General features: G+C 36.6%; 1 protein-coding gene across 3 annotated transcripts in view; it reads left to right on the top strand.

The window, feature by feature from the left end:
• Positions 1-24,894, top strand: part of BABAM2 (BRISC and BRCA1 A complex member 2) — a 401,843-nt gene that overhangs the window by 135,638 nt on the left and 241,311 nt on the right. For all 3 annotated transcript variants that reach the window (XM_043917462.1, XM_043917464.1, XM_043917463.1), the window contains exon 6: positions 2,221-2,295. In XM_043917462.1, the coding sequence (XP_043773397.1) occupies positions 2,221-2,295 (75 nt within the window). The remainder of the gene's footprint in view (positions 1-2,220; positions 2,296-24,894) is intronic.

Below are 24,894 nucleotides of genomic sequence, written 5' to 3' on the forward strand. Positions count from 1 at the left end.
AAATCTTACTGGGATGGATTACGCTCTTATGTGTTAGTTGCTCTGTCGTGTCCAATTCTGCGATCCCATGGACTGTAGCCTGCCAGGCTCCTCTGTCCGTGGAATTCTACAGGCAAGAATACTGGAATGGGTTGCCATTTCCTTCTCCAGGGGATCTTCCCAACCCAGGGATGGAACCCAGGTCTCCTGCATTGCTGGCAGACTCTTTACCCTCTGAGTCTGCAAGAAAGCCCCATATTCCCCTCTTGTAAGTTCCTATATAATTCTGTTTCTCCCATACATACCCCTTTCAAAGTATGACCTCTTGTACTCACACTTTACAGGGTATGTTAGTCCTCTAGCAGCCTCATAGAACACTAAAACCACACTTTCTAATAATCTGGGACTATAACAGAAGGTAAGAATTTTATTAGACTCTTTCACAGACCTTCTCCTCCCGTCCATCATGACGAGCTGTTTATAGATCCTTAAGTGGCTCTCAGCTGTTCTCTTAAGTGTTCGGTTGTGAGTAACCTGTGCGATTGGGGTTCCATCCTGTGTCAAAGATGATTCTGAGGTTTCTGGCTTGAAAAACCGGAAGAATGGAATTAGCATTTACTGAAAAGAGGAACAAATATCAAAGGAAGAGCACAGCTGCTGAGTCCTAAGGAGTAGCATCATTTCTTACCATTGGCATTCCTGGTGGCATGATGACTTCTGGGACCTCAGCATTGATTCTGGCCATTTGGTTCTCTGTTTTCTGCCTTTTCTGTCATGGGATTAGGCTTGTGGGGTTGAAGAAATACTCTGTCCTTAGCCAGAGATTGATGTTAGTTAAAAAATGTTGCATGCAGTAAAACAAACAACACACAACTATGTGGATGGTAGCTATCATTTTTATCTTTTGAGCTCAAGGTTTATATTTCTGTTTGCATTTTCAAGGTTTTAGGTCACAGTTAGGGCCAGGACCTTGAATCCAGTCACTTGGGTGTTTGTAGAAAGGAGTGGTGACTCTTGTGAAATCTTATATAAGAGGTGTGCATACATCCTTAAGTGTGTTCATCCACCCATCCATAAAAAATATTTATAAATGCTTGCTATATTTAAAGATGTGTTAGGGAGTTTGAAGTGCTTGTTTTGTCAGGAGGGAAGAGGTAGAGATTCAGGGAGCTCTTTAATGGTCATAATATGAAAAAGGCAGAGACCACTCTTTAGAGTAGTTCTAGCTCATCCCGAGAGTTCTTTGTTCAAACAGCACATCGTAAGAAAACCCATGGTATCATAAGAAAATCCCAAGCTGCGCTGCAGGCTTTGCTGCCAGAGAGGCTGAAAGATCTAGAACCTTACTAGCTCACACCCCTCTTTGTTGCCTTTGCAGAAGTTTCTTAGAACCCTGAGGTGTCTGCATAGCACAGGTGGAAAAACCCCTCCTTCTAGACCATGACAGAGTTGTTTTTCTTTTTTTTTTTTATGTCATTCCTTAGTCTTTCCCATCATAAAAAATACAATAAATTATGATGATTTGCCATTGTAAATTGAGAGGGAAACTTTTTTCTTTTACATGAGTTTTCTGTTTCAGAAAAAAAAAATAGAAGTTATTATTTAACTTGGTTAAATGTTTTAAATCACAAAACCTCTGTACATCTTTCCTATAGAGACTAGTTCATAGAACTGCTAAAAAATTTTAGTTGATGATAATGATATTAACAGATCATCAGGAGTTTAGAGTCTTATTTGGGATACCTGCTGATATACTCCTTTATATATGTGGATAGAAGTTTGACCTTTGTTCTTACTTCCAGATGTAGTATAAAGGATGGTGATTTATGTCAGTAGCCCATGGGTTATAAATATTAGTGAAATGATCTGAATGCTTTAGTAAAATCAGATGAATTGAATGGGCAGGTCTGTGCCTATTGTTTGGATTAAAAAAAAATCACACATTCATGTCTTCTTTTCATACTGTTAAAAAACAGGTAATACTACTGCATTATAGTTCTAGTGCACATTTAAAATGCAGATTAAGAATTCTAATTGTATTTTTTAGTAACTAATAATTTAATAATGCTTTTTGATCCTCCCCTACTTTTTCAACTTTCTTTTCTTGCTTGATGTTAGGAAACCCAAATTGAAGATGCCTACAGTTCAAATAGGTTGAACTTGTGGCCTTGGCTGTAATTGTCACTTCATAATCTATTTTTTATTTTAATCTTATTATTAAACCTTTTTTATTTCTTGCAGACTGGTGAATTTTCAGCTCGTTTCCTTTTGAAGTTGCCAGTGGATTTCAGCAATATTCCCACGTACCTGCTCAAGGTAAAAATGTATGATTATCACTATGAGAATTCAGTTGAACTTTTTAAGTCATTATTTAACTTTGAATATTTGTATAGTTTGCCAGCATTTTGTTTAGGTGATGAATTCTATTAAAAATTTTATTGCATGAAGATCCAGTGAGTTACCTAAGAGCTAAAATCGTAGCCCTAAAAATAATTTCAAAATGGACTTTCCTTATAAGATAAAATTAGTATAAACAAATTAAACCTTGGGAAAAAGACTGCCTTTGGTTAATGATCTTTTGGGGATGAGAGACTCTCTTAAAAATTACCTTAATATTCATTTGTCTTTAAGTAGGATTGCATGTTAACTATTTTGTACTACAGGGCATTTCATTTTCTTTATGTATGTTAGCACTTGATCTCAGGCATCTTCAAAGTTGGACTGCCCTGGAGAGATCTAGAATTGAATTAGGCCAGTGTATATGGTACTTTAAAATACAATGAGGGCAGGGGATGGCTTGGGAGCCGCTACTTTGGGAAGGGGTCTGCAAAATGATTTATAGAGGAGAGGTGGAACCCAAATCCACATCAGGCTGTGATTGTTGTTGTTTAGTAGCTCAGTCGTGTCCGACTCTTTGCGGCACCATGAACTGTAGCCCACCAGACTACTCTGTCCATGGGATTCTCCAGGCAAGAATACTGGGGTGGGTTGCCATTTCTTTCTCCAGGGGATCTTACCAACCCACGCATCGAACTTGGATCTCCTGCACTGGCAGGTGGATTCTTTACCACTGAGCCAGCAGGGAAGTCAGGTGAAAGAAACTAAATGGACCAGTGAACTGGCAAGTTCTGAACAGGAACCCTTGAGACAGGGGCTTAAGTTTACTGTGGATGTGGTTTTGGGTATGGCCTCAGCCATATTTAGCCTGTGGTGATATAACTTTGCTGTGATGTAAGAAAAATTTCTGCCTTCCAAATTTGATGTTATTCAGAGAGTTAATCGTATTTATTACAGTCTAGAGAGAAGACAAAATCCTCGTGCAAGTATTCCTGTGTATTATTGTAGTCGTAAATAACATGAGATTATTCTTGATAGTGATTGGAATTAAAGTATAGTCTGACAGAATATAAACTATAGACCATAGGAAAGATTAGGACTTTTTTTTTTTAGCATTCTACCCATGGGATTTATTACCTTTCTTCTCCCTAAGTAAAACATGGGATTTTTGTGCCTCATTAAACTTTCATTTTTAATTTCTAGTTGACTGTTTCCCCACTCTGTATCCAAGAGTTGTGAAATCCAAGTGAGAATGAAAGTTAGCAATTTATATTAGTTTCTCTATACTCCTGTTGTGGAAAATATACATATTAGACCTGTAATTACCAAGCATAATTAATTTGGTTTCAACAGTTACTGTGCTCTATTAGAATAACAAAGTCTCCTTGGAGACTCTTACATAACAGACTCACTGACTTCCATATGTTCGGTTAAAACTCTATTTCTGCTAATTTAAAACAGAATTTAATAGTATATGAGAGAATTATTATTCACATAGTCACTTTAATCCATAATTTATAGTTACAGTGTCTTTGTTTTGATCTGTTGGGCCTTATCAGTTTGAATGGTTATCCTGTTTATTTGAACTTAGTGTTGCTCTGTTCATGTTCTTGAAGGCCAAAGGCAAAAAAAAAAAACACTTCTTGGATCATAATCTATGTAATTTTTTTCCCTCTTCAAAATCAAATTTCTGTATTTTCTGTTCTAAGAATTCTATCTTTATATTGTTATGCCCTTACTTTCCTCGCCAGTCAGATAGGAAAAAGGTAGAACCTATTTGGCAAAATTGGAAAGTGTTTTTTATTTCCTCTCCCAAAGTACAATGAAGTACTTTTTCTACTCTTAAGTAAAACGCCTACCTTGCAACACTAATGTCTTTTTGTCTTTTAGTTCCTGCAAAGAGGGTAAAACAACAGGACAAAAAATATCAGTGTAGGCAGGTTCATTTTTTGCCATACCCTCTCCAGCATTTATTATTTGTAGACTTTTTGATGATGGCCATTCTGATTGTTGTGAGGTGATACCTTATTGTAGTTTTGACTTGCATTTCTCTAATAGTTAGCAGTGTTGAGCATCTTGTCATGTACCTGTTGGCCATCTGTATGTATTCTTTGGAGAAATGTCTATTTAGATCTTCTGCCCCTTCTATTTAGGTCTTTTTTATTTTATTTTTTTATTGAGTTGTATGAACTATTTGTATGGTTTTTTTCTTTTTTTTTTTTTTTTGATATGGGGTTATATAAGCTGTTTGTATATTTTGGATATTAACCCCTTATTGGTTATATCATTTGAAAATATTTTCTCCCATTTAGTCGATTACCTTTTCATTTTGTCAATGGTTTCCTTTGCTGTACGTAAGCTTTTAAATTGAATTAGGTCCTGTTGATTTATTTTTCCTTTCATTTTCTTCACTTTAGGAGACAGATCCAAAAAATATTGCTGTGATTTATGTTAAAGAGTGTTCTGTCTATGTTTTCTTGTAGGATTTTTATGATTTCAGAGCTTACATTTAGGTCTTTAATTCATTTTGAGTTTATATTTGTATATGTGAGAAAATGTTCATATTTCATTCTTTTACAAGTAGCTGTCCAATTTTCCAAGCACAGTTTATTAAAGAGACTGTCTTTTCTTCATTGTATATTCTTGCCTCCTTTGTCATAGATTAATTGACCTTAAGTATGTGGGTTTATTTCTGGTCTTTGTTCTGTTCCATTGATCTATACGTCTGTTTTTGTGTCAGTACCATACTGTTTTGATTACTGTAGGTTTGTAGTGTAGTCTGAAGTCAGGGCATGTGATCCCTCCAGCTTTGTCCCTCAAGATTGTTTTGGCTATTTGAGGTCTTTTGTGTTTTCATACAAATTTTAGAATTCTTTGTTCTAGTTATGTGGGAAAATGCTATTGATATTTTGATGGGGGTTGTAGTGAATCTGTAGGTTGCCTTGTGTTGTATGATCAAGAATTAATGATATTAATTCTTCCAGTGTATGAACATTTTATATCTTTCCATCTGTTGTGTCGTCGTCAGTGTCTTTCATCAGCGACTTATGGTTTTCTGAATAAAGGTGTTTTACTTCCTTAGGTAAGTTTATACTGAGTTATCTTATTTTTTTTGATGTGATTATAAATGCAATTGTTGTCTTAATTTCTTTTTCTGGTAGTTCTTTGTTAGTGTGTAGAAATGCAATGGATTTCTGTATATGAATTTTGTGTTCTGCATCTTTAGTGAATTCATTGATGAGCTCTAGTAGTCTTTTTCTGGCATCTTTAGGATTTTCTACGTATATTATCATGTCATCTGCAAACAGTGACAGTTTTACTTATTCCCAATTTGGATTCCTTTTATTTATTTTTCTTAGCTGATTGCTATGACTAGGACTTCCAGTACTGTGTTGAATAAAGTTGGTAAGAGTGGGATGCTATCATTCTTTTATATAGTAGGGGGAAAGAGGTAATAGCATGATCATTTAAAAAATGTGTGTATGACAGTCAAATTTTGTGACTTGTCATCAAAGACTGAATTTTAGTAAATTTGCGTTTTAAAATTCCTCACTCTTCTTACCTTCCCTTAGGAAGAGGGGAGGATTTTGCATTCTGTGCAGCCAAAAAAAGAGAATTAGGCTGATTAATCTCCCTGGATTTTTTTTTTTTTGGATGGATGAATACTTGCTTTGTTCTTTATTATGCAGAATTGTTTGAAAGTCCATATAGTTTTACATATTTACTAGGAAGGAAACTGATAACTTCCCCTAAATAGTTTCTTTTCAAAAATATAGCAAGCTTGTTAGGGTGATATATAATATATTGATTATAGTTGTTTCTCAGAAAGCTTAAAATAGCAAATATTAAAAAGTCCCCTGATCCTGGTAAATGAATTTAAATTGAATGAATTTTTATTTAGTGAAAATAAATTTTATCCTTATAAAATTTTTTCTCTGAACCATCCATTAGATGATGCTTCAAAGTTTGAAACTTTTTAGTTTATGAAATTTTTTGGATCCAATAAAGTCACACTTAATAAGCAGCTTTTATAAATAAAGACTGCTTTAATTCATTCCTGTGAAATCTGGTCTTAAAACAGTTGTCTGGTGCTTGAAAGACCATAAAGAATTCACAGGAAACCCTCATCTTATCTGAAAGGAAATAGTTTCTGTCTAATCAAATAGGAGTAGGCATACTTTTATAAAAGTAGGAATGTGTACCTGGAAGAAAGTGCCATAAAAGTAGGGTGCTGTTTATTCCAGTAATAAGTCTGATTTATCGTTGCTAAAATTGAGCCAAATTTGCATTTGAGACTTAATCATGTGGAAAGTAGTGAGATGGTCTAGAAATAGCCTGCAGGATATTTCCCCTTATTCCTTCATTAAGTAGGAGACAAATGACTGCTTTTAGTTCATTGTCCTTGTCCCATGTCCCTTCTGTAGAGAATCAGGGCTTAGAGAAAAGCATACTCTAGATCAGGGGCTCTAGATGTCTGCACTAGAGGGCACGATAGTAAAATTTTAGGCTTGCGGGCCCTGTGGTCCTATCACCACTACTTGACTCTGTTGTCACAGCGTGAAAGCAGCTATGACAGTATCTAAATGAATGATTATGTCTGGGTCCCAATAAAACTTTATAAAAAACCAGACATTAGATTGGCTTTAGATTGTGGGCAGTTGTTTGCCAGTCCCCTTTCCTAAATTATAGGACGGAAAGTGGGAGAAATATTGCTTCACAGTATCATCATAGAAAGATGAGAAGAAAAAGATTTGGTTCACAGAGTTCAAGTTGTTTTTTAATACTGTGGTCTGTTTGTTTTTATTTAACTAGTACCTTGAACTTGGTTGTAGTCTCCCTCCCTCTTTTCTTCTTCCTCTCTTCCTTTCCTTCCTTATTTTCTTCCTTCCTTTATTCCACCTTCTCTCTTACATTTAAACAGTCTGTTAGCAGCATATAATTTACTAAGTTCTCTTCCAAGTCTTAGTTCCCCTAACTGTTATAATGTGGTCAGGCTATTGCATACCATATTGGGTTGTTGGGAATATCAGTGAGACGATGAAGATGGTAGTACTTAATACACTTCTGAGGTTGGAGTAAGTGCAGAATAGAAATGGTTTTGATTTTATTTAGTCATTAATTTATATTTCTAAGTATTGAATTTATTGTGGTCTAGGAAGAAAGTAAGCATTTCATTGAAATTAAGATAGAGTTATAGCTACTGCTTCTTTTTTCTTCTGTCCTGTTTTCCCCCCATCTAGAATTCAAAACCCAAATTTTCACTTGCCAAACCCAAATTTTCACTTGCCCCAAATTTTTATATATAATTTATGGTAATCTGAACATAGTATTTTTCCCTACAGAAAATGAAGAATAGTCACAGGCAGCTTCTGTGAAATTTCTCCTTTTGGTTTTGTTTTATTGTTTTACTGTTTTCTTTTGCTTTTATTTTTTTATGGTATGCTCTTGTTTTTTCCTCTAAATTATAATTTTATAGTGGAGCTGTGTCTCAGATCACTATTAGTTGACCAGCTTTGTTGCCTTGTCCCCATATATCTTGTTAGTTCTTCAAGTAGAGTGTATTCTATAACATACAATGCTTTAGTATCATGAATTAGTTCATGCATGATTGATAAATAGTGAAAGTATACCAGTATAAGGCAGAAGTTGCCATGGTTTATAGTTAATAGGTTGACCACCAAATAGCAGCTGAGTGAAAGTTCACTAGTGCAGATGAATTTAGCAAGCTGTGAAGGGTTCTTGTATGGCACACAATGTCCATTCACTTCATTCCTTCTACTTGGCTCAGTCTTGCTGTACATTCCGTTTTAAGTATTTATTGCATAGCTTCTTCCCAACTTTGTGGAAAAGAAACAAACATAAGACAATAAGCCAGAGCTCTTTCTCTCTGGCATCATTACATTTTGTCCAAAACCTGCTTCTCTGCTGTAACTTCTAATGGTGATGTCCCTCTATGCTTTCCTGTAACTCATCTGTTTCAGACTTTCCTTGTCACCCCTTTCATTAAGTTATCTTCAGCTTTTTAAAAGTCCTATACTTAGTATAATAATTCTTTGTTTATTACAACTATAGCATGTCATTTTAGGTATATTAGTAGTTTCACTGGATATACTTTGGTTTTTGTTAATGCTATAGTTACAGAGTTGTACAGGCAACTGTAAGGTAAAGTCTAGACTTGCCATAGTTTTCTCATAAGCCTCTTATTTTTAATGTGTGATTTATTAGAATGCAGTTTTTTAAAGGAATGCATTTTTTCACTTTCTAGCAGAAGAACTTATATTCAAACAGCCAGAGATTCTGTTCTTTTGTAGACTAGGCATCTTTTGTCCTTTCTACTTATATGTCATACGTTTTTAAATCCTTCTCTATCCTTGTATTTCTCTTCAGTAGGTATTCCAGATTGCTGGCATCTCTCTTAAACTGCGGTGCCCAGAAATATGCACAAAGCTTCAGATAGGTTTGATCAGGGCAATGTTCATTAGAACTCTGATCATCACCATTAGTATTTATTGAGCTTGTGAAGAAAAACTAAACCTCCTTGTTTTACGAATCCTGTTTTATGTAGTTGGTTTTTTAAGGGAAAGCATAGATGAATCCCTTAATATTGATTCCCTTTTTTTTTTATCCCCCAGCTCGTTTATGGGGGAGGTATTGCCACCTATAATTCAGAAAGGAAAGTGTGGGTTGAAACCAGATAGTTCAGTGAGGGTAGCAAGAATTGTAGGATATGATCATTATAGGTTGACTGTTTTTTTTCTTGGAGCTATTTTCTCAGTGGTGACATTTCCCCTACTCACGTCATAAGTTACTGCCTGGCACTTGACATGGGTAGTGTCAGTTTATCACTGTCATCTGTTACTGTTAATCTGTTTTCATCAATCAGTGGACGTACAATTCAAATAAAAGTAAAATCTGGTTTGGTGTGTAGGATGATTGCATAGACAATAGTAATGCAAGTCATACTAAATTAAGTACCATAAGAGAAGTACAAAGTTCTTCAGTGGATTGGTAAGAGATTACATCTAGGTAGAAAAGACCTTTATAAGGGATGTAATATTTGAGATGGGCCTGAAAGATTTGTTTTGATAGAGAAAGTATGAGCATGGTTTTAGGTGGCAAGGAAAGAACATTTGGAGACTATGAACAGTTTAGTTTGCTTAAATCACAGACTATGTGTACAGACTAGTGAGAAATAAGAAAGGAAAGGCATTTTAAATATACATAATGATATATAGAGAGTCTTAAATATTCAACCACAGAGTTTAGTGATTGTTTTGAGTAGTACTATGATTGGGATTGTATTCAGGAAGAGAAATCTGCCAGGAAACAGTATATAAAATGACTGGGGAGCAGGAAGAGGGAAATGAGGCTGGTGGGCAGGTTTCAAGGAATGTAGAGCTGAATATTATGGCTCAAGGTGACCATGTTTCAGACTTGATGAAGTTTTCATACATGTAGGTGGTGTGCTTACTCACCTAACTCAATGATCAACCTGAGAAAGTGGAGGAGAGGAAACGGTATAGTCGGAACCTTCTAGTCAATGCTATCCAAAGTATATGTTTTTACTCATGAAGAAATAAGTACAGAATTGATAAGTCTTTAGAAGCATTTGAAGCAATTTGACAGAATAATCATGTCTGTTGACTGTAATGATAAAAATATTGGGTTTGCATTTTGATGTTTAAAATTTTTTTCTCTTTATAATAACTCATTTTTAATGTATTTTATGAAGCCATCAATCTGTGAAGGATTAGAAAAAAAAAAAACCAACAACAGTAGCATCTCCTTCATCGTAGATATTTTGAGAAGTACTGTACTGACTCATACCTTGTCTTCTAGGACCCTGGCTGCCCTTGCCTCCCTTATCCTGAGACACAGCAATCTCTTAAGTATCCTTGGGGGTTTTCAGTTTTGTTCTTTTTTGCTGAGCTGGGTGTTGTATTCACTGTTAGACAATGTTCCAGTCTCCTCTTTTTCTTTATAAATGAACCACTAGGATTTGGAGTAGGAAAAGGAAACTTCAGCCCTTGATTAGGATGGCATCTAATACAGAACTGGTGGAGAGGGATTTTGTTTTTTTCTTTTATAAAATAGTTTAAAACAAATTTTAACAGCACACTTATATTTTGATCTTAGTTTCATTACAAAATAATGTCACAGTGATATTTGCCCTCTTTCTACTATTTTTTTGAAGATCCCATTCCTTTCTTGAATCCATTTACTGTAGTTTTTTTTTTTTTTTTTTTTTTTTACATGATGACCATATTGTTGAAATGGGTGACACCCAGAAACAAGGTTGGTGTCATTCTTTGTTCCAAGGGTGCTTATAAAAAGCTTTGGCTCCCTTGAAGCAGGATGGACAATAATTTAGGTTTTTCACACTTTGTGCTAACTCTGGAAAAGTAGTCTCTAATGCTTTGAATGTCTGTTCAGTATGTGGCTACTTCATGAAAATAGTCTTTAACATAAAATCCTGGAATATTGATGGTGACAGTATTCTTAGTCTCTATTGCATAGCCTAGTACTCCGCAAAAGTGTGGTCCCCAGACCCCTGGTGTCACCAAGACCATTTTAGAGGGTCCATGAAGTAAAAACTATGTTCAAAATAAAATTAAGAATTTACTTACCTCAAGATTGAGTAGTGAAGTTTTCTAGAGGCTACATGGTGTGGTAACATGTAATCATCATTCTGATGGGCAGTGATGTGTTGGCTTATGTGTTCTTGTATTTTAAAAATTTTTCAGTGTTTACCAAAACATATTCAAGAAGAAATGGATAGCTTGAATAGTCTTATGTCTGTCATAGTTAAATGGCTAAATACCTTCCTGTAAAGGAAAGTATAGGCACATGATGCCTTCATTGGTAAGGTTCATCAGTTATTTAAGGAAAAATAATACATGAATTCTCACATTCTTTTGGAAAATTGGAAAAGAGAGAATGCTTTCTGACTGATTTTGTGAGGATAGCATTACCTGATAACAAAAATTAAACAAAGATATTACAAGAAAAGAAAAATACAAATGAATGTCTCTCATGAATATAGATGTAAAATTCAAAATAAAATTTTGTATTGTATTGAAATTCAGTACAGTAATATATAAAAAAAGGTAACATATATCATGACCAAATGGAGTTTATCCCAGGGGTGCAAGATAGGCTGCATGTTTAAAAAACCAACAATGTGATTCACTGTATTACCAAACTGAAAAAGAAAGACTGTGTGATCATCTTAATAGACACAGAAAGAACATTTGGTAGAACCAAACATCCATTCCTGATAAAAGTCTCCAGATAGAAGCCCAGGACTAAAAAGGGACTTTGTCATCTGGTAACTTGTATCTCTGAAAAGTCTATAGTTAATAATATACTTAATGGTGGAAAAGACCACTGTTTTTCCTCTAAGGTTAATAGCAAGGCAAGGATGTTTACTTTCACCAATACTGTTCAGTGCTGGAGTTTCTAGCCAGTGCAATAAGGCAAGAAAAAGGAATAAAAGGCACACAGAGTAGAAAGGAAAAAGCAACTGTTTTTATGCACAGAGGATATGATTATTATGTAGAAAAACCTAAGGAATCTACAAAAATGTTTCTAGAACTAATACATGAATTTTGTCATGTTGCAAGATACAGGATAAATATATAAAAATTAATTATAGCACTTTCACTTTTTTCCCCCTAACAATGAATAATTTGATATTAAAACTAAAGCTGAGAGAAGCTAACTGGGTTATGCAGGTTACCTTTATCTATATGTGGCAGAGCACAGAGTTTCAGTTCAGGTTTGTCTCACTTGAAAACCTAGGCTCTTTCCACTATGAGAGATTGTTGTGCAAGCTCGTGGTAGAGCAGGCCTGTTTCTTGGCACAAAGGGGAGGAACTTTATTGTTACACATTCATAGGTCAACATAGGTCTGTCTAGCCTCTGATATAGTAGAACAGGCACAAAAGGGAGGAAATTTATTGTTACATATTTGTAGATCAGCATAGTTCTGTCCTGCTTCTGATACAGTAGAATTATGAAAATACTTCTATTTTTGACAGGAACTTTTGGGGGCAAATACATTCCACCTCCACCCCTCTCTAAAAAGTTACTTTAGCAAGTCACTTGGCCGTGAATGGAACTTGCTTCAGTCTTGCTTATCCTGTGGTCACATGGGTCCTGCTTTGTAGACTGGTAGAGTCATCTAGCCTTGTTTCATTTGAAATCTATTATAGCCTGTCCAGGAAACTTTATTAGCACCTCTAAACAATTACGTCATTAAAAAGCAAGACTTACGAGCCCTGTTAAGGCTGCATAAAATTTGTTTTCCATCCTGAATATAGTTAAGCAAGTTCCCACAGTAATTTTAGAATGATTCAGTCTTTTCTAGGTTCCATAACTGATGTTGCAAAAAAATTGGAAATCAATATGAGGCTATTCTTTTTCAGTTTTTCAGTCATTTTGAATGATTACAATACTTTACTGTTTAGTTGACAGTTGATCTCTTTTAGGAAATTTGTCACAATCCCACATGCTGAGGATTAACAGGCACAGAGCTGAGATTTTATGCTAGAACATTCAGACAGTCCATAATCTCAGTTAAAAAAAAATTTATACCTGAAATTCAACTTATTTACCTTGTTAGCACACTATCAGCTATTTAATTATTAGACAATAACACAACAGTTCAAGGCAGTTTAATTTTAGTGAATAATGTGGCATAAAGCTCCCTAAAATTCAAATCTACAAAGCAAGAGTGCTATCTGATTTACAATGTGAGGTCTGAACCTGCTACCACCATTACATCTCATTCAGAAATTCCATCCATGCCTCTTTTATGCTATGTATTAAAATTTTAAGGAAAAAAAGATAATAGATTCACATTAAGGGTTTTCCCATTCATGATCCTGTCACACAGCTCTTGCTTCTCACCCGCAGGTTTTACAGTTGGCAGGCAGGTCTTAATGCTGTGGGAACTCTGCTCATGAGATCCTGGCCATGATGAGAGTCACCTCTTGGATCTGATTCTCATTTAATTGTTTCTTTCTTTTCTAAGCCTAAGTAGTCTGGTTCTTCCCTTGCTTAGATATGGGATGTAAGGAAACTATATCTGCACACATGCTCTGTTTGGAGGGGCTCTTGGGATAGCTGACAAAGTTCTATTTTTTGACCTGGGAGGTTCTTTTGAGGGTGTTTGTCTTTTAGTAATTCACTGAGCTATAGATATTTTTGTGTGTCAGTTTCTGTACTTGTAGTTATATTTTTCAATAAGAAAGGTAAAAAAAAAAAACCAAAACCAAAAAAATTGAATGTAGAGGGTTTTAAGGAATTATATTCTAACTCCATTTGTCATGGCTAGTCTTTTGCTAAGAAACTCAGGGCTATAAAATCTATTATAAGAAAATCTGCTTCAGAGTCATTCTCAGAAAGGGGTCCATCCATTCAACAAATATCATTGAATTGTTACTGTATTAGGCTCCATACTTGATACTGAGGATATGTATGGGGAAACCTTAATAAATATGATCTGTGTCCTCACTGTGCTTTCTAATCGTATCAGTGATACCACAGGTTAAGAGGCTTTTTATTCTTTGGTATACTGTTTGGGAATATTGTCATAAAGATTTATATTTATATCTGAAGTAATTCTTCCTGGTAGACATTTATCCCATAGGTAGTATAGTGGTTATTTACTATTGCATAATAAATTATTCCAAAACTTAATGCCTCGAAACAGTGAACATTCATATGTCATAGTTCCCCTGGGTTAGGAATTTGGAGTGACTTAGCTGTGAGTTTCCAGCTCAGAGTCTTTCATATGGTGGCTGTCAGGATGTTGGCAGTGATGTAGTCATCTGAAGGTTTATCTCGACCTGAAGCATCCATTTCCAAGATGGCTCACTCACAGGACTGTTGGCAGGAGAGCGTAATTCCTCATTTAGACGGGCTTCTCTATAGGCTGCTTGAGTGTCCTCACAACATGGCACCAGACTTCCTCCAGGGCAAGCAATCTGAGAGAGTAAGAAGGAAGCTTCAGCCCCAGTGTCTAAAGTCGCACAGTGTCTCCTTCGTTCACTTCGTTAGAAGTGGCTTAAGTCCAGCCCACAAAAAGAGGACTTTCTGGTAGTACAGTAGCTAAGACTTGGCACCCCTGATGCAGGGGCCCTGAGGTTCAATCCCTGGCCAGGGAACTAGATCCCACATGCCGCTGCTAAGAGTTTGCATGCTGCAACTAAAGATCCCCCTTGCTGCAACTGAGACCCTGCACAGCCAAATAAATAAATACATATATTTTTTAAAAGATTTATTGGAGATGGCACATGGAGGCCAGAAGCATAGGTTAGAGGAGACAGCAAATGTCTAGATACGTGATACAGTGGTAGTGGTACCTAGGAAGGAAAGGATCATGTTTGTGAGCTTAAGCTCTTTATGGCAGAATTAGTATTCTCTTTATATTTCTCTGCATTCTAGGGTACTATCCTGAACACATTATATACTCAGGAAGAATTTGCTTTAAAAAATGTATGTGTTTGTGTATATCTCACACGCTAGTAAAGTAATGCTCAAAATTCTCCAAACCAGGCTTCAGCAATACGTGAACTGTGAACTTCCAGATGTTCAAGCTGGTTTTAGAAAAGGCAGAGAAACCAGAGGTCAAATTGCCAATATCTGCTGGATTGTTGAAAAAGCAAAAGAGTTCCAGAAAAACATCTATTTCTGCTTTACTGACTATGCCAAAGCCTTTGACTGTGTGGATCACAATAAACTGTGGAAGATTCTGAAAGAGATGGGAATACCAGACCACCTGACCTGCCTCTTGAGAAACCTGTATGCAGGTCAGGAAGCAACAGTTAGAACTGGACATGGCACAACAGACTGGTTCCAAATAGGAAAAGGAGTACGTCAAGGCTGTATATTGTCACTGTGCTTATTTAACTTCTATGCAGAGTACATCATGAGAAATGCTGGGCTGGAAGAAGCACAAGCTGGAATCAAGATTGCCGGGAGAAATATCAATAACCTCAGATATGCAGATGACACCACCCTTATGGCAGAAAGTGAAGAAGAACTAAAGAGCCTCTTGATGAAAGTGAAAGAGGAGAGTGAAAAAGTTGGCTTAAAGCTCCACATTCAGAAAACTAAGATCATGGCATCCGGTCCCATCACTTCATGGCAAATAGATGGGGAAAGTGGAAACAGTGGCTGACTTTATTTTTTTGGGCTCCAAAATCACTGCAGATGGTGACTGCAGCCATGAAATGAAAAGACGCTTACTCCTTGGAAGGAAAGTTATGACCAACCTAGGCAGCATATTAAAAAGCAGAGACATTGCTTTGTCAACAAAGGTCTGTTTAGTCAAGGCTATGGTTTTTCCAGTAGTCATGTATGGATGTGAGAGTTGGACTATAAAGAAAACTGAGCGTCAAAGAATTGATGCTTTTGAAGTGTGCTGTTGGAGAAGACTCTTGAGAGTCCCTTGGACTGCAAGGAGATCCAACCAGTCCATCCTGAAGGTGATCAGTCCTGGGTGTTCATTGGAAGGACTGATGTTGAAGCTGAAACTCCAATAACTTTGGCCACCTGATGTGAAGAGTTGACTCATTTGAAAAGACCCTGATGCTGGAAAAGATTGAAGGCAGGAGGAGAAGGGGACAACAGAGGATGAGATGGTTAGATGGCATCACTGACTCAGTGGACATTAGTTTGGGTAAACTCTGGGAGTTGGTGATGGATAGGGAGGCCTGGCATGCTGCGGTTCATGGGGTTGCAAAGAGTTGGACGTGACTGAACTGAACTGATATAGTATCTGTAGGATGACAACATGACAATGTAGATGATTTCTTTTATTATTTTAGCAAACTCCGCTTTTTCTGCTGATTAAAAAAAACACATTATCCTCATTATAGCAATTAAAATCTTAAATCTGAAGAAAATATGGAAAAGGATATATAAGTCTAGAACTCATTTTATTTTTATTTGGTATATATATTTTACTTGGTGTGATGAGACTAGTCTAATAAAGGATAGAAACAGACTTCTGATTATGTAATAGCCTACAATTATTTTTATGGCTATTGCATTCCAGTCTTCTTATGCAATATTTACAATGTACATGTGTAACAAGGGCACAATACAAGTTCTGACAATCTTAACCATAAATCAGAATCGAGTCACGCAATGTAACATCTGTGAACTTGCTTGGCTGATGCAGACAACCTTTGTTAAGAGTACATAAAATTCTGAGTTTACAACTCTGTAGTAGATTTGAGGTTTTAAGCTCTAAAATTTAATTACCCTTCCCACCCTATAATTAATTCTGCCAAGACATTTTGATATTGGTTTAATTGTGAAGATGGGGGAAACTCATATATTACAGTTTGAAAAAAAATGAAATGTTTTAAATATTCTATGAATGTGATGAGAATTTCAGCAGATTATGGCTACAAAAGATTATGATTCAGCCTGAAAACATAACCTATGGAAAATCATCAACTGTGCAGAATGAGCTCTTCCAGATGACAGATCTTACTAGGAAAACCTGCCAATAAAAGAGAGAACGCTAGAAGAAAAAGAATCCTGTTGACTTTCAACATATGGCCTCGACACTGACATTCTTATAGCTTTTAGTGAATAGCAACCCAAAATAACTGGGTTGATAAAAACCAAAAAAATTAAAAAAAAAGAATGCATGAATTAAAAAAAAATCTGCTCTGATTTTTTTCTTTACTTTTAGTTCAGAGGACTTAAAAAAATTTTTTTTAATCTTATATTGGAGTATATTTGATTAACAGTGTTGTGTTAGGTGTACAACAGAGTGATTCAGTTATACATATACATGTATCTATTCTTTTTCAAATTCTTTTCTTAGGTTATTTTAGAGTATTAAGCAGAGTTTCCTGTACCATACAGTAGGTCCTTGTTGTTTATGTTTAAAATATAGCAATGTGTACATGTCCATCTCAAACTCCCTATCTATCCCTCCCCCTTCCCCTGGTAATACATGAAGGTGATGGAGTGGTACATCTTCCTTATAGTTTCACCTTTCAGGATAATAGTGACTCGTAGCAAACTGAAAATAAAAGACAAATATCCATATACATTTAGGCATTAGTGAGAAAAACTGAATCATCTCATATTATCCTCTCTATTGGTTCTCTCAGCTATATACTCCTTGCATTGGTCTCTTTCTTTCCCACTCTTTTTTCCAAGGATCCTGCGTTTTACCCTTTTTTTGGTTCAGCCTTTTGAACTACTTAAAAAGAAGTGGGCCACTAAAGATGATTAGTTTACTTCCTTGGAACTATGAAGATTATACAGTGTGTCTCAAAGTTTTGTGATTGTTGACTTGTGTATTTATTTTCACTTTCATTCAATATTGAGTACCTACTGTGTGCCAACCACTGTAACAGAGAAATCTATAGCTTATAGGCTAAATCCTGTCTGATAATGGGTCAAAGAGTTAGTTACAGCAAGTTAAGCATAGAGATCAAGTATACCTCTGATATTTCCTTCCCTGAAATAGAATGGACTCAGATTATTCCCTCTAGAGCGCTCTTAGTTCCTTCTCAATTCCATTAAGGTTGTCCCACTACCATGGGGATTGTGGTGCTAATTTAGAGCAAGCAGTATAGGCACCTGGAGAATCCCAGGGATAGGGGAGCCTGGTGGGCTGCCGTCTGTGGGGTCGCACAGAGTAGGACACGACTGAAGCGATTTAGCAGCAGCAGCAGCTGCAGATTAACTGCCAGGTAACTGCAAAGCAGTGCTTAAATTAACACGCAAGACACACAGAAGTCTCAGTGTTCCACGTCTGTTGCTTACTAGTTGTGTACTTTGGTACATACAGAGTTGCAGCCTACTTCCAAGAGTGGCTCTGAAGAGTAAATGAGTTGATATCTGTCACTGGTTAGTTCAGGGCCTACCACAGAGCCCTCTAGGAATGTTACTTACTATCATTACTCCTATTGTGACTGGTATAAAAACTAATTCTTAAAATAACAGGGCAAATATTTACTTACGACTGTGATTTACAAACAAATCCAAGGCTAGATGTTACATTGAATATATGCAAAAGAGTTAGACCTACTTTAAGGTACAGTTTCAAATAGTTTCATTAAACCTAACTGTAATCAAAGTACTTTTTCATTCTAGTTTTCTTTATAGTTTTAAGAAAATCTTTTAATTCGCACAAATCTTTCTGGTGTCTTTTTATGCCTGCTCTGGAGATGCAGAAATTACCTCTTTATGCCTGCTCTGGAGATGCAGAAAGCTTACCCCTTTATTAGCTAACCTAAAAGTTTATGTCCACAGTAGCCCCTATTCTAATACCCCATGCCTGTCTCTTTTTTCTGTGGAGAGAAAATACTTTGTCATCTCTTACTTCCCATGAAGCCATACCCTGGCTTTCTTCATAAATCCCCGGGGAAGTATTAATTGGTTAGTAAAAAAAGAAAACTGAAACACTAGATCACATAGGAAGCATTGTCCTGTCTTATCCCCAGTTCCAGGAAAAGCTCACTTACTGCTGTGGTCTCTGAAGTACTTTTCTTGTTAATCTTAAATTGTTAACAACTTGATTTTGCCCTGGCAAACGTATTTTCTTAAAGAGTTTATGCATTTCTCTCTTTAAGTGGATATTAAAACCATCATAAGAAAGCAGTGTTTCAAATGTAAAGTTCATTGGGCTTTACTCTCAAATAAAAGTGATACTCCAAGTGTATGCATTTTAGTTTTTGTAAGTTAAACCTTAAAAAAAAGATGCTAAATTACAGATAAATCCTGGGCAGGAGCTCAAGTCTATAGAGCTCAAGCCTGTAGTCAGATAGTCTGTGTGTGAACTACAACCACACAGCCACCACTTACTATGTTACCTTGGTGAGTTGCTCAAACCCACTAAGCTTCAGTTCCCTTAATTATAAAATAATAATATCTGTCCCTAACAGGTGACATCTCTCTAATGTCACCTATTAGCTCCCCCTTGACTTTCTGTGCCCCATCTCAGTCACAGCCTTCTTCCTCACATCAAGGATAAGCACTACTCTGAGTTTTAGGAAAAACCATTGAGATTCTTTATGGTTTCATTAACCAAGTGTGTAGCCTTCAACTATGTAGTGAAAAGTGAAAGTCGCTAAGTGGTGTATGACTCTTTGACTCCATGGACTGTAGCCTGCCAGGCTCCTCTGTCCATGGGGATTCTCCAGGCCAGAATACTGGAATGGGTAGCCATTCCCTTCTCCAGGGGATCTTACCTACTCAGGTATTGAATCCAGGTCTCCCTTCTGCATTGCAGGTTGATTCTTTACCATCTGAGCCACCAGGGAAGCCCAAGAATGCTGGAGTGGGTAGTCTATCCCATATCCAGGGAATCTTCCCGATCTAGGAATTGAACTGGTGTTTCCTGCATTGCAGGTGGATTCTTTACCTGCTGAGCTACCAAGAAAGCCCCATCCTTCAACTATAGTTGTGTCTTATCTGTTGTTTTAAATTTGATGTGTCTTCATGTACCCCAGTGTTCATTGCAGCAACATTTACAATAACTAGGACATGGAAGCAATCTAGATGTTCCTTCAGCAGACGAATGGATAAGAAAGTTGTGGTACATATACAGAATGGAATATTGCTCAGCTAAAAAAAGAATGCATTTGAGTCAGTTCTAATGAGGTGGATGAAACTGGAGCCTATTATTCAGAATGAAGTAAGTCAGAAAGAGAAACACTAATACAGTATATTAACACATATATATGGAATTTAGAAAGACGGTAGTGATGACCCTATATTCAAGACAGTGAAAGAGACACAGATGTAAAGAACAGACTTTTGGACTATGTGGGAGAAGGCGAGGATGTGACAATATGAGAGAATAGCCTTGAAATATGTATATTACCATATGTAAAATAGATGACTGGTGCAAGTTCAATGCATGAAGCAGGGCACTCAAAGCTGTTGCTCTGGGACAACCCAGAGGGATGTGGTGGGGAGGAAGGTGGGAGGGGGGTTCAGGATGGTAGGGGGGACACCTGTATTCATGTCGATATATGGCAAAATCACCACAAAATTGTAAAGTAATTAAAATAAATTAATTAATTTAAAAATTTGATGTCTTTTAAGTCTTCTTCTTGGAGAAGGCAATGGCACCCCACTCCAGTACTCTTGCCCGGAAAATCCCATGGACAGAGGAGCCTGGCAGGCTGCAGTCCATGGGGTCTCGAAGAGTCGGACATGGCTGAGCGACTTCACTTTCACTTTTCACTTTCATGCATTGGAGAAGGAAATGGCAACCCACTCCAGTGTTCTTGCCTGGAGAATCCCAGGGATGGGGTTGCACAGAGTCGGACACAACTGAAGTGACAGCAGCAGTAGTAGTAGTAGTAAGTCGTCGTCTTCTTTTTTTTTCTTTTGGTCTATGGGTTCCTCCTTTATTCCTTTCCTTTCATCTTTTCCCCCCTGCACAACACAGGTCACTTACATTTAGAGTTGCCCACAGTCTAGATTTTGCTGATTGCAGACTCATTGTCTGTGAAGTGTGTTCCTATGTGTTTCCCTCAAACTGGCAGGTAAATCAAAAGGCTTAATCAGATCTGGGCTTAATTCCTTTGGCAGAACTATAGGTGGTGGTGTGTTCTTTTCTCAAAAGAGGTACATAAATGTCATTCTTTTTGTGATGGTAGCAACCATTGGTGCTTAATGCTTAGATCCATTAATTCATAGGGAGTTGCAAAATGGTGGTGCTGTGATTTTATCATTGTCTTTCTGTGAATTAGCTGGAATAATTGAATAAGGAGATACTTCCTCTCATCTGCTATTTGGTTACCCAGCGATTGAGTTCATATGGGAAAGGCTGGTCCAAAACCACTGAATCCTAACCCCTCCCCCCATTTTTGTTTCTATAATGCAAATCTGTTTCTTTGAATTTAATTCTTAGTCCCTTCATATCAATTTACATAATGATTAAATTCCCGAAAAGTAGTTTAAATTTTCTCATATATGTTACAGTACTTTGAAGGGGAAAACAGCTTGGGTTTAGTTTCTTTGGTAAAACTAGAGGTGTTTTTGCCTTTTCCTTGAACAGTGAAGACAATTTGTGGGAAATGGACTATGTTGAAAACTTATTTATGCAACACAGTGATTTATAATGTTCAGTTTTGCTCACTCTCAGCCCTGACGCCCCCTGTAAACTTGGCGGTGTCGTCCCACTGTGTTGCGTCCGATGTCGCTCTCTGTGGAGCCAGCGGCCATGCTGGTCACCTTTGCTTTGTCTTCATTGCATCTGAGGACCACCTGCCCCCCTAGTTTTATTCAGTGGTGATAACCCTTTGCTGCTTCTTATCTGGCCGTGATTTCTCTTGGAAGTGTAACACTCCCCCACCCACTAAACCACAAATGAATTCAGAGGATAATCTTGGAATTTTCTTTCAGCTAGAAAGTTGCATATGTGGTGTTTCTGTTGGGGCTGAAGCTGGTGGAGCTGATAGAGACCAGATCTTGAATGTGGTAGAGAGCAGACTGCGTTTCGTCAGTTTTACTTTTCAAAATATTTGAAGTGGTGTGTAAGGAAATAAGAATCATTTGTTACGACAGCTTTGCTCTTGTGACAGGAGCCATGACAACAGAGTCCTTCTCTGACCCTGAACTCAGTTCCTACCTAAGATTTAGGATTGCGAAAGTGTATCCTAACAAAGAGCTAGTTATGGATTTAGGAAGATGCTTGAAGTGGGTGAAATGTCCACTTGACCTTCAGATTCTCCCTAATTCAGTTAGGAAAAGTTGATGGTGTGCTGTGCTTTGATGTCTCCCCTTGTTACTGTCTATTGATGTGAAGCTCAAGTTCAGAACACTTTTTGGTTGTTCAGCTTAACATCTCTTAGGGCCGTACCAAGTTCTCTCTAATCTCTGGTCGAAAATCAGATGCTACTGGTATCACTTATATTTCTTTATTCAACAGATTTACAGAGTGCCTTATTTCTGAAAGAAGGGGCTAGGACCAATGCTTATGAGGCAGGAGCAAAATTTTGTACTTGCTTTGTAGATTTGTGTGTGTATCTATAAATAAAACAGGATATTGACTCCCTCAACCCTTCCTAAGAGTGTCATTATACTATTGGTAAATCTTCAATAGACCCATTTCGCTCTCTCTGGACTTTCACATTCTCTCTTCTTTACTACTCTCCATGGCTTTAGTACAGGTAGGGGAAGATGAAAAGTGTGCAGTATTTATTGGAGGGAATGGTCATCCAAGCAGATGAGGACCAGTGGATGGCACTTGTTTATCATCCATAGACATCTGAATCCATAGATTCAGATAAATTTGGATTTTCAAACTCTTATTTGAAATGTAGACTTTCTTTGAGAATAGTGAACTTTATACTCTTAGTGTACATTTAACCTAAATAGTTATTTGAGATCATGCTTCTGCCAAAAATCTTTGGGAATTGGGGGGATTGCTACAGACCAGGAATAGGAGGGTTTTTTTTTTTTTTTTAAGAAGCTCCCATAGGGCATGCCTAAGGTAGTCACAGACTTTCCCAGTTCATGGACCATCAAGACCACATCTGTGTTGAACTTTGAAGATTTTCTATACTACTTAGTTACGAAGTCAGCTGTTGTCTTTGCCTCCTTCCAGTTTTAATACAAAGTAGACCTAGTACAGCTAATACAAGTTCTGACAAGCAAGCTTTTTTCTTGATCACAATGGAAACTATTTGAATCTAGTAGAGTATTCTGGGACATACAATTGTCTGGACTGGACCACACCTCTGGTCCAAAAAAGCTGAGAGGGCTGTTTTTTTAATTTCTTCTTTACAAAAAAAAAAAAAAAAATAACTTGGCCTTCAGGCTCCTAACAAGTTAGTGAGGGAGCTGTATAACTGTGGGGCCCCATCTCTATAGTAAGCAGTGGCTCCCTAGTTCATAATGGCATTCCCTTCTAGGCAAGGACAACTGATATTTACATAAGAAAGGATGAAAGTACAATCATCCCTCAGAATCCGTGGGGGATTTGTTTCAGGACCCCCAAGGTTACCCTAATCCCTGGGTGCTCAAATTCTTTATATTGATATAAAGTGGCACAGTATTTAAATACAACCTGTACACACGTTTTAGTGTACTTTAAATCATCTGTAGATTACTTATAATACCTAATTCAATGTAAGTTCTGTGCAAATCATTGTAAATACAGTGTAAACACTATGAAATCAGCTGCAGGGCAAATTCAAGTTTTGCATTTTAGAGCTTTCTAGAATTGTTTTTCCCCAAATATTTTTGGTTTGTGGTTGGTTGAATCTGTGGATCCAGAACCCTTGGATACAAGGGCCAACTGTAAGGTTAAGTTTGAAAAAGCATTGCATCTTCTTCTTACCATTTCAAATTAGAGCTACCTTAAAAACTAAGTATGTATGTGTGTGTGTGTGTGTGTGTGTATGCACCTACCATCCCAGCTTTTTCCTCAGGTCCATCACTTGCATTTGTTCACAAGTCTTTGTGTTCTTTAGTTTTTGATATATATGGAAAATCACTTTATTTGTTCAAATGCAGTGTTTGTATACAGCGTTTGCTGTTGTAGTTCAGTTGCTGCAGTTACTGTAGTAGCCAGCTAATCAAATAGAGTGCTCTGTGGCCTGTGATTCCTAGAACACTAATAAAATCTTTATTTTCCCTTCATTTGAATAAGACTGTCTACTTCCATATTGTCTCATGGATTTTTCCTCATTTGCTGTATATATTTTATAAATTACATATTATGGATTATTACATTTAATTAAAATATTGAGGTAGAAAATTTCATCCCTGTTTTTTATAAAATTTTATATTTGAAATGTTTATGGAGATAACACCTGTTTTAGTAATTTAACATACAGTTTATTTGGAGGTCATTTCAATCCTAGATGACCACTTAACATTTTTAATAAAGAATCTTATCACTTCATTTTTTATGCTGTATATCTGTACCATGAGCTCGCAAAAGATAGATTCAGTACCTTATTTATCTTTGTATCATCAGTACCTAATTTAGATGATCAGCAGTGTTTTTCACCTTGACATATTCTTTCATTAATTGTAAATTGGTAGTGGGAGTAAATGACTGAGAAGATCTATAAGTATTCTCTCAAACACTATTATCTTTCATTTTCAGAACCTGAGCAAACCTTTCAGCCTTTAGGTTTTAGAGACAAACACTAAAATTGCCCAGAGTTTTGTCTACTTACTGACAATAGAATTAAATATAATTAATGGGGGTGGAGAGACTAGTTAATTATAAAAGTACAAAAATGTTTGTAATACAAAGCTTAACTTTCTGTATTTGAATATCTTCTTACAGCATATATAAGTAAACTTTTTGCTCTTTAAGGACTAGATCCGTAAGAGAAGACTGCTGCTCTTTGTTCCTATGTTTTATGAATTTAAAATACTTTTATAGAGTATTAAGATGCTATTAAAATTGTATTGTAGTAACTTCGGGCTTTTATGCTGTGGTGTAATTATCCTTGATTACAGACTTCACATGAGGTAGTGTATGGAAGAGCTGTTTATCTCACAAACATTTTCACATAAGATTCTAGAATTTACATTCTAAGAATAAAGGCTCTTCTTTTTGAGGTAATT

This window comes from Cervus elaphus, chromosome 11 (assembly GCF_910594005.1).
Source record: "Cervus elaphus chromosome 11, mCerEla1.1, whole genome shotgun sequence".
In the NCBI taxonomy this organism is placed as follows: domain Eukaryota; kingdom Metazoa; phylum Chordata; class Mammalia; order Artiodactyla; family Cervidae; genus Cervus; species Cervus elaphus.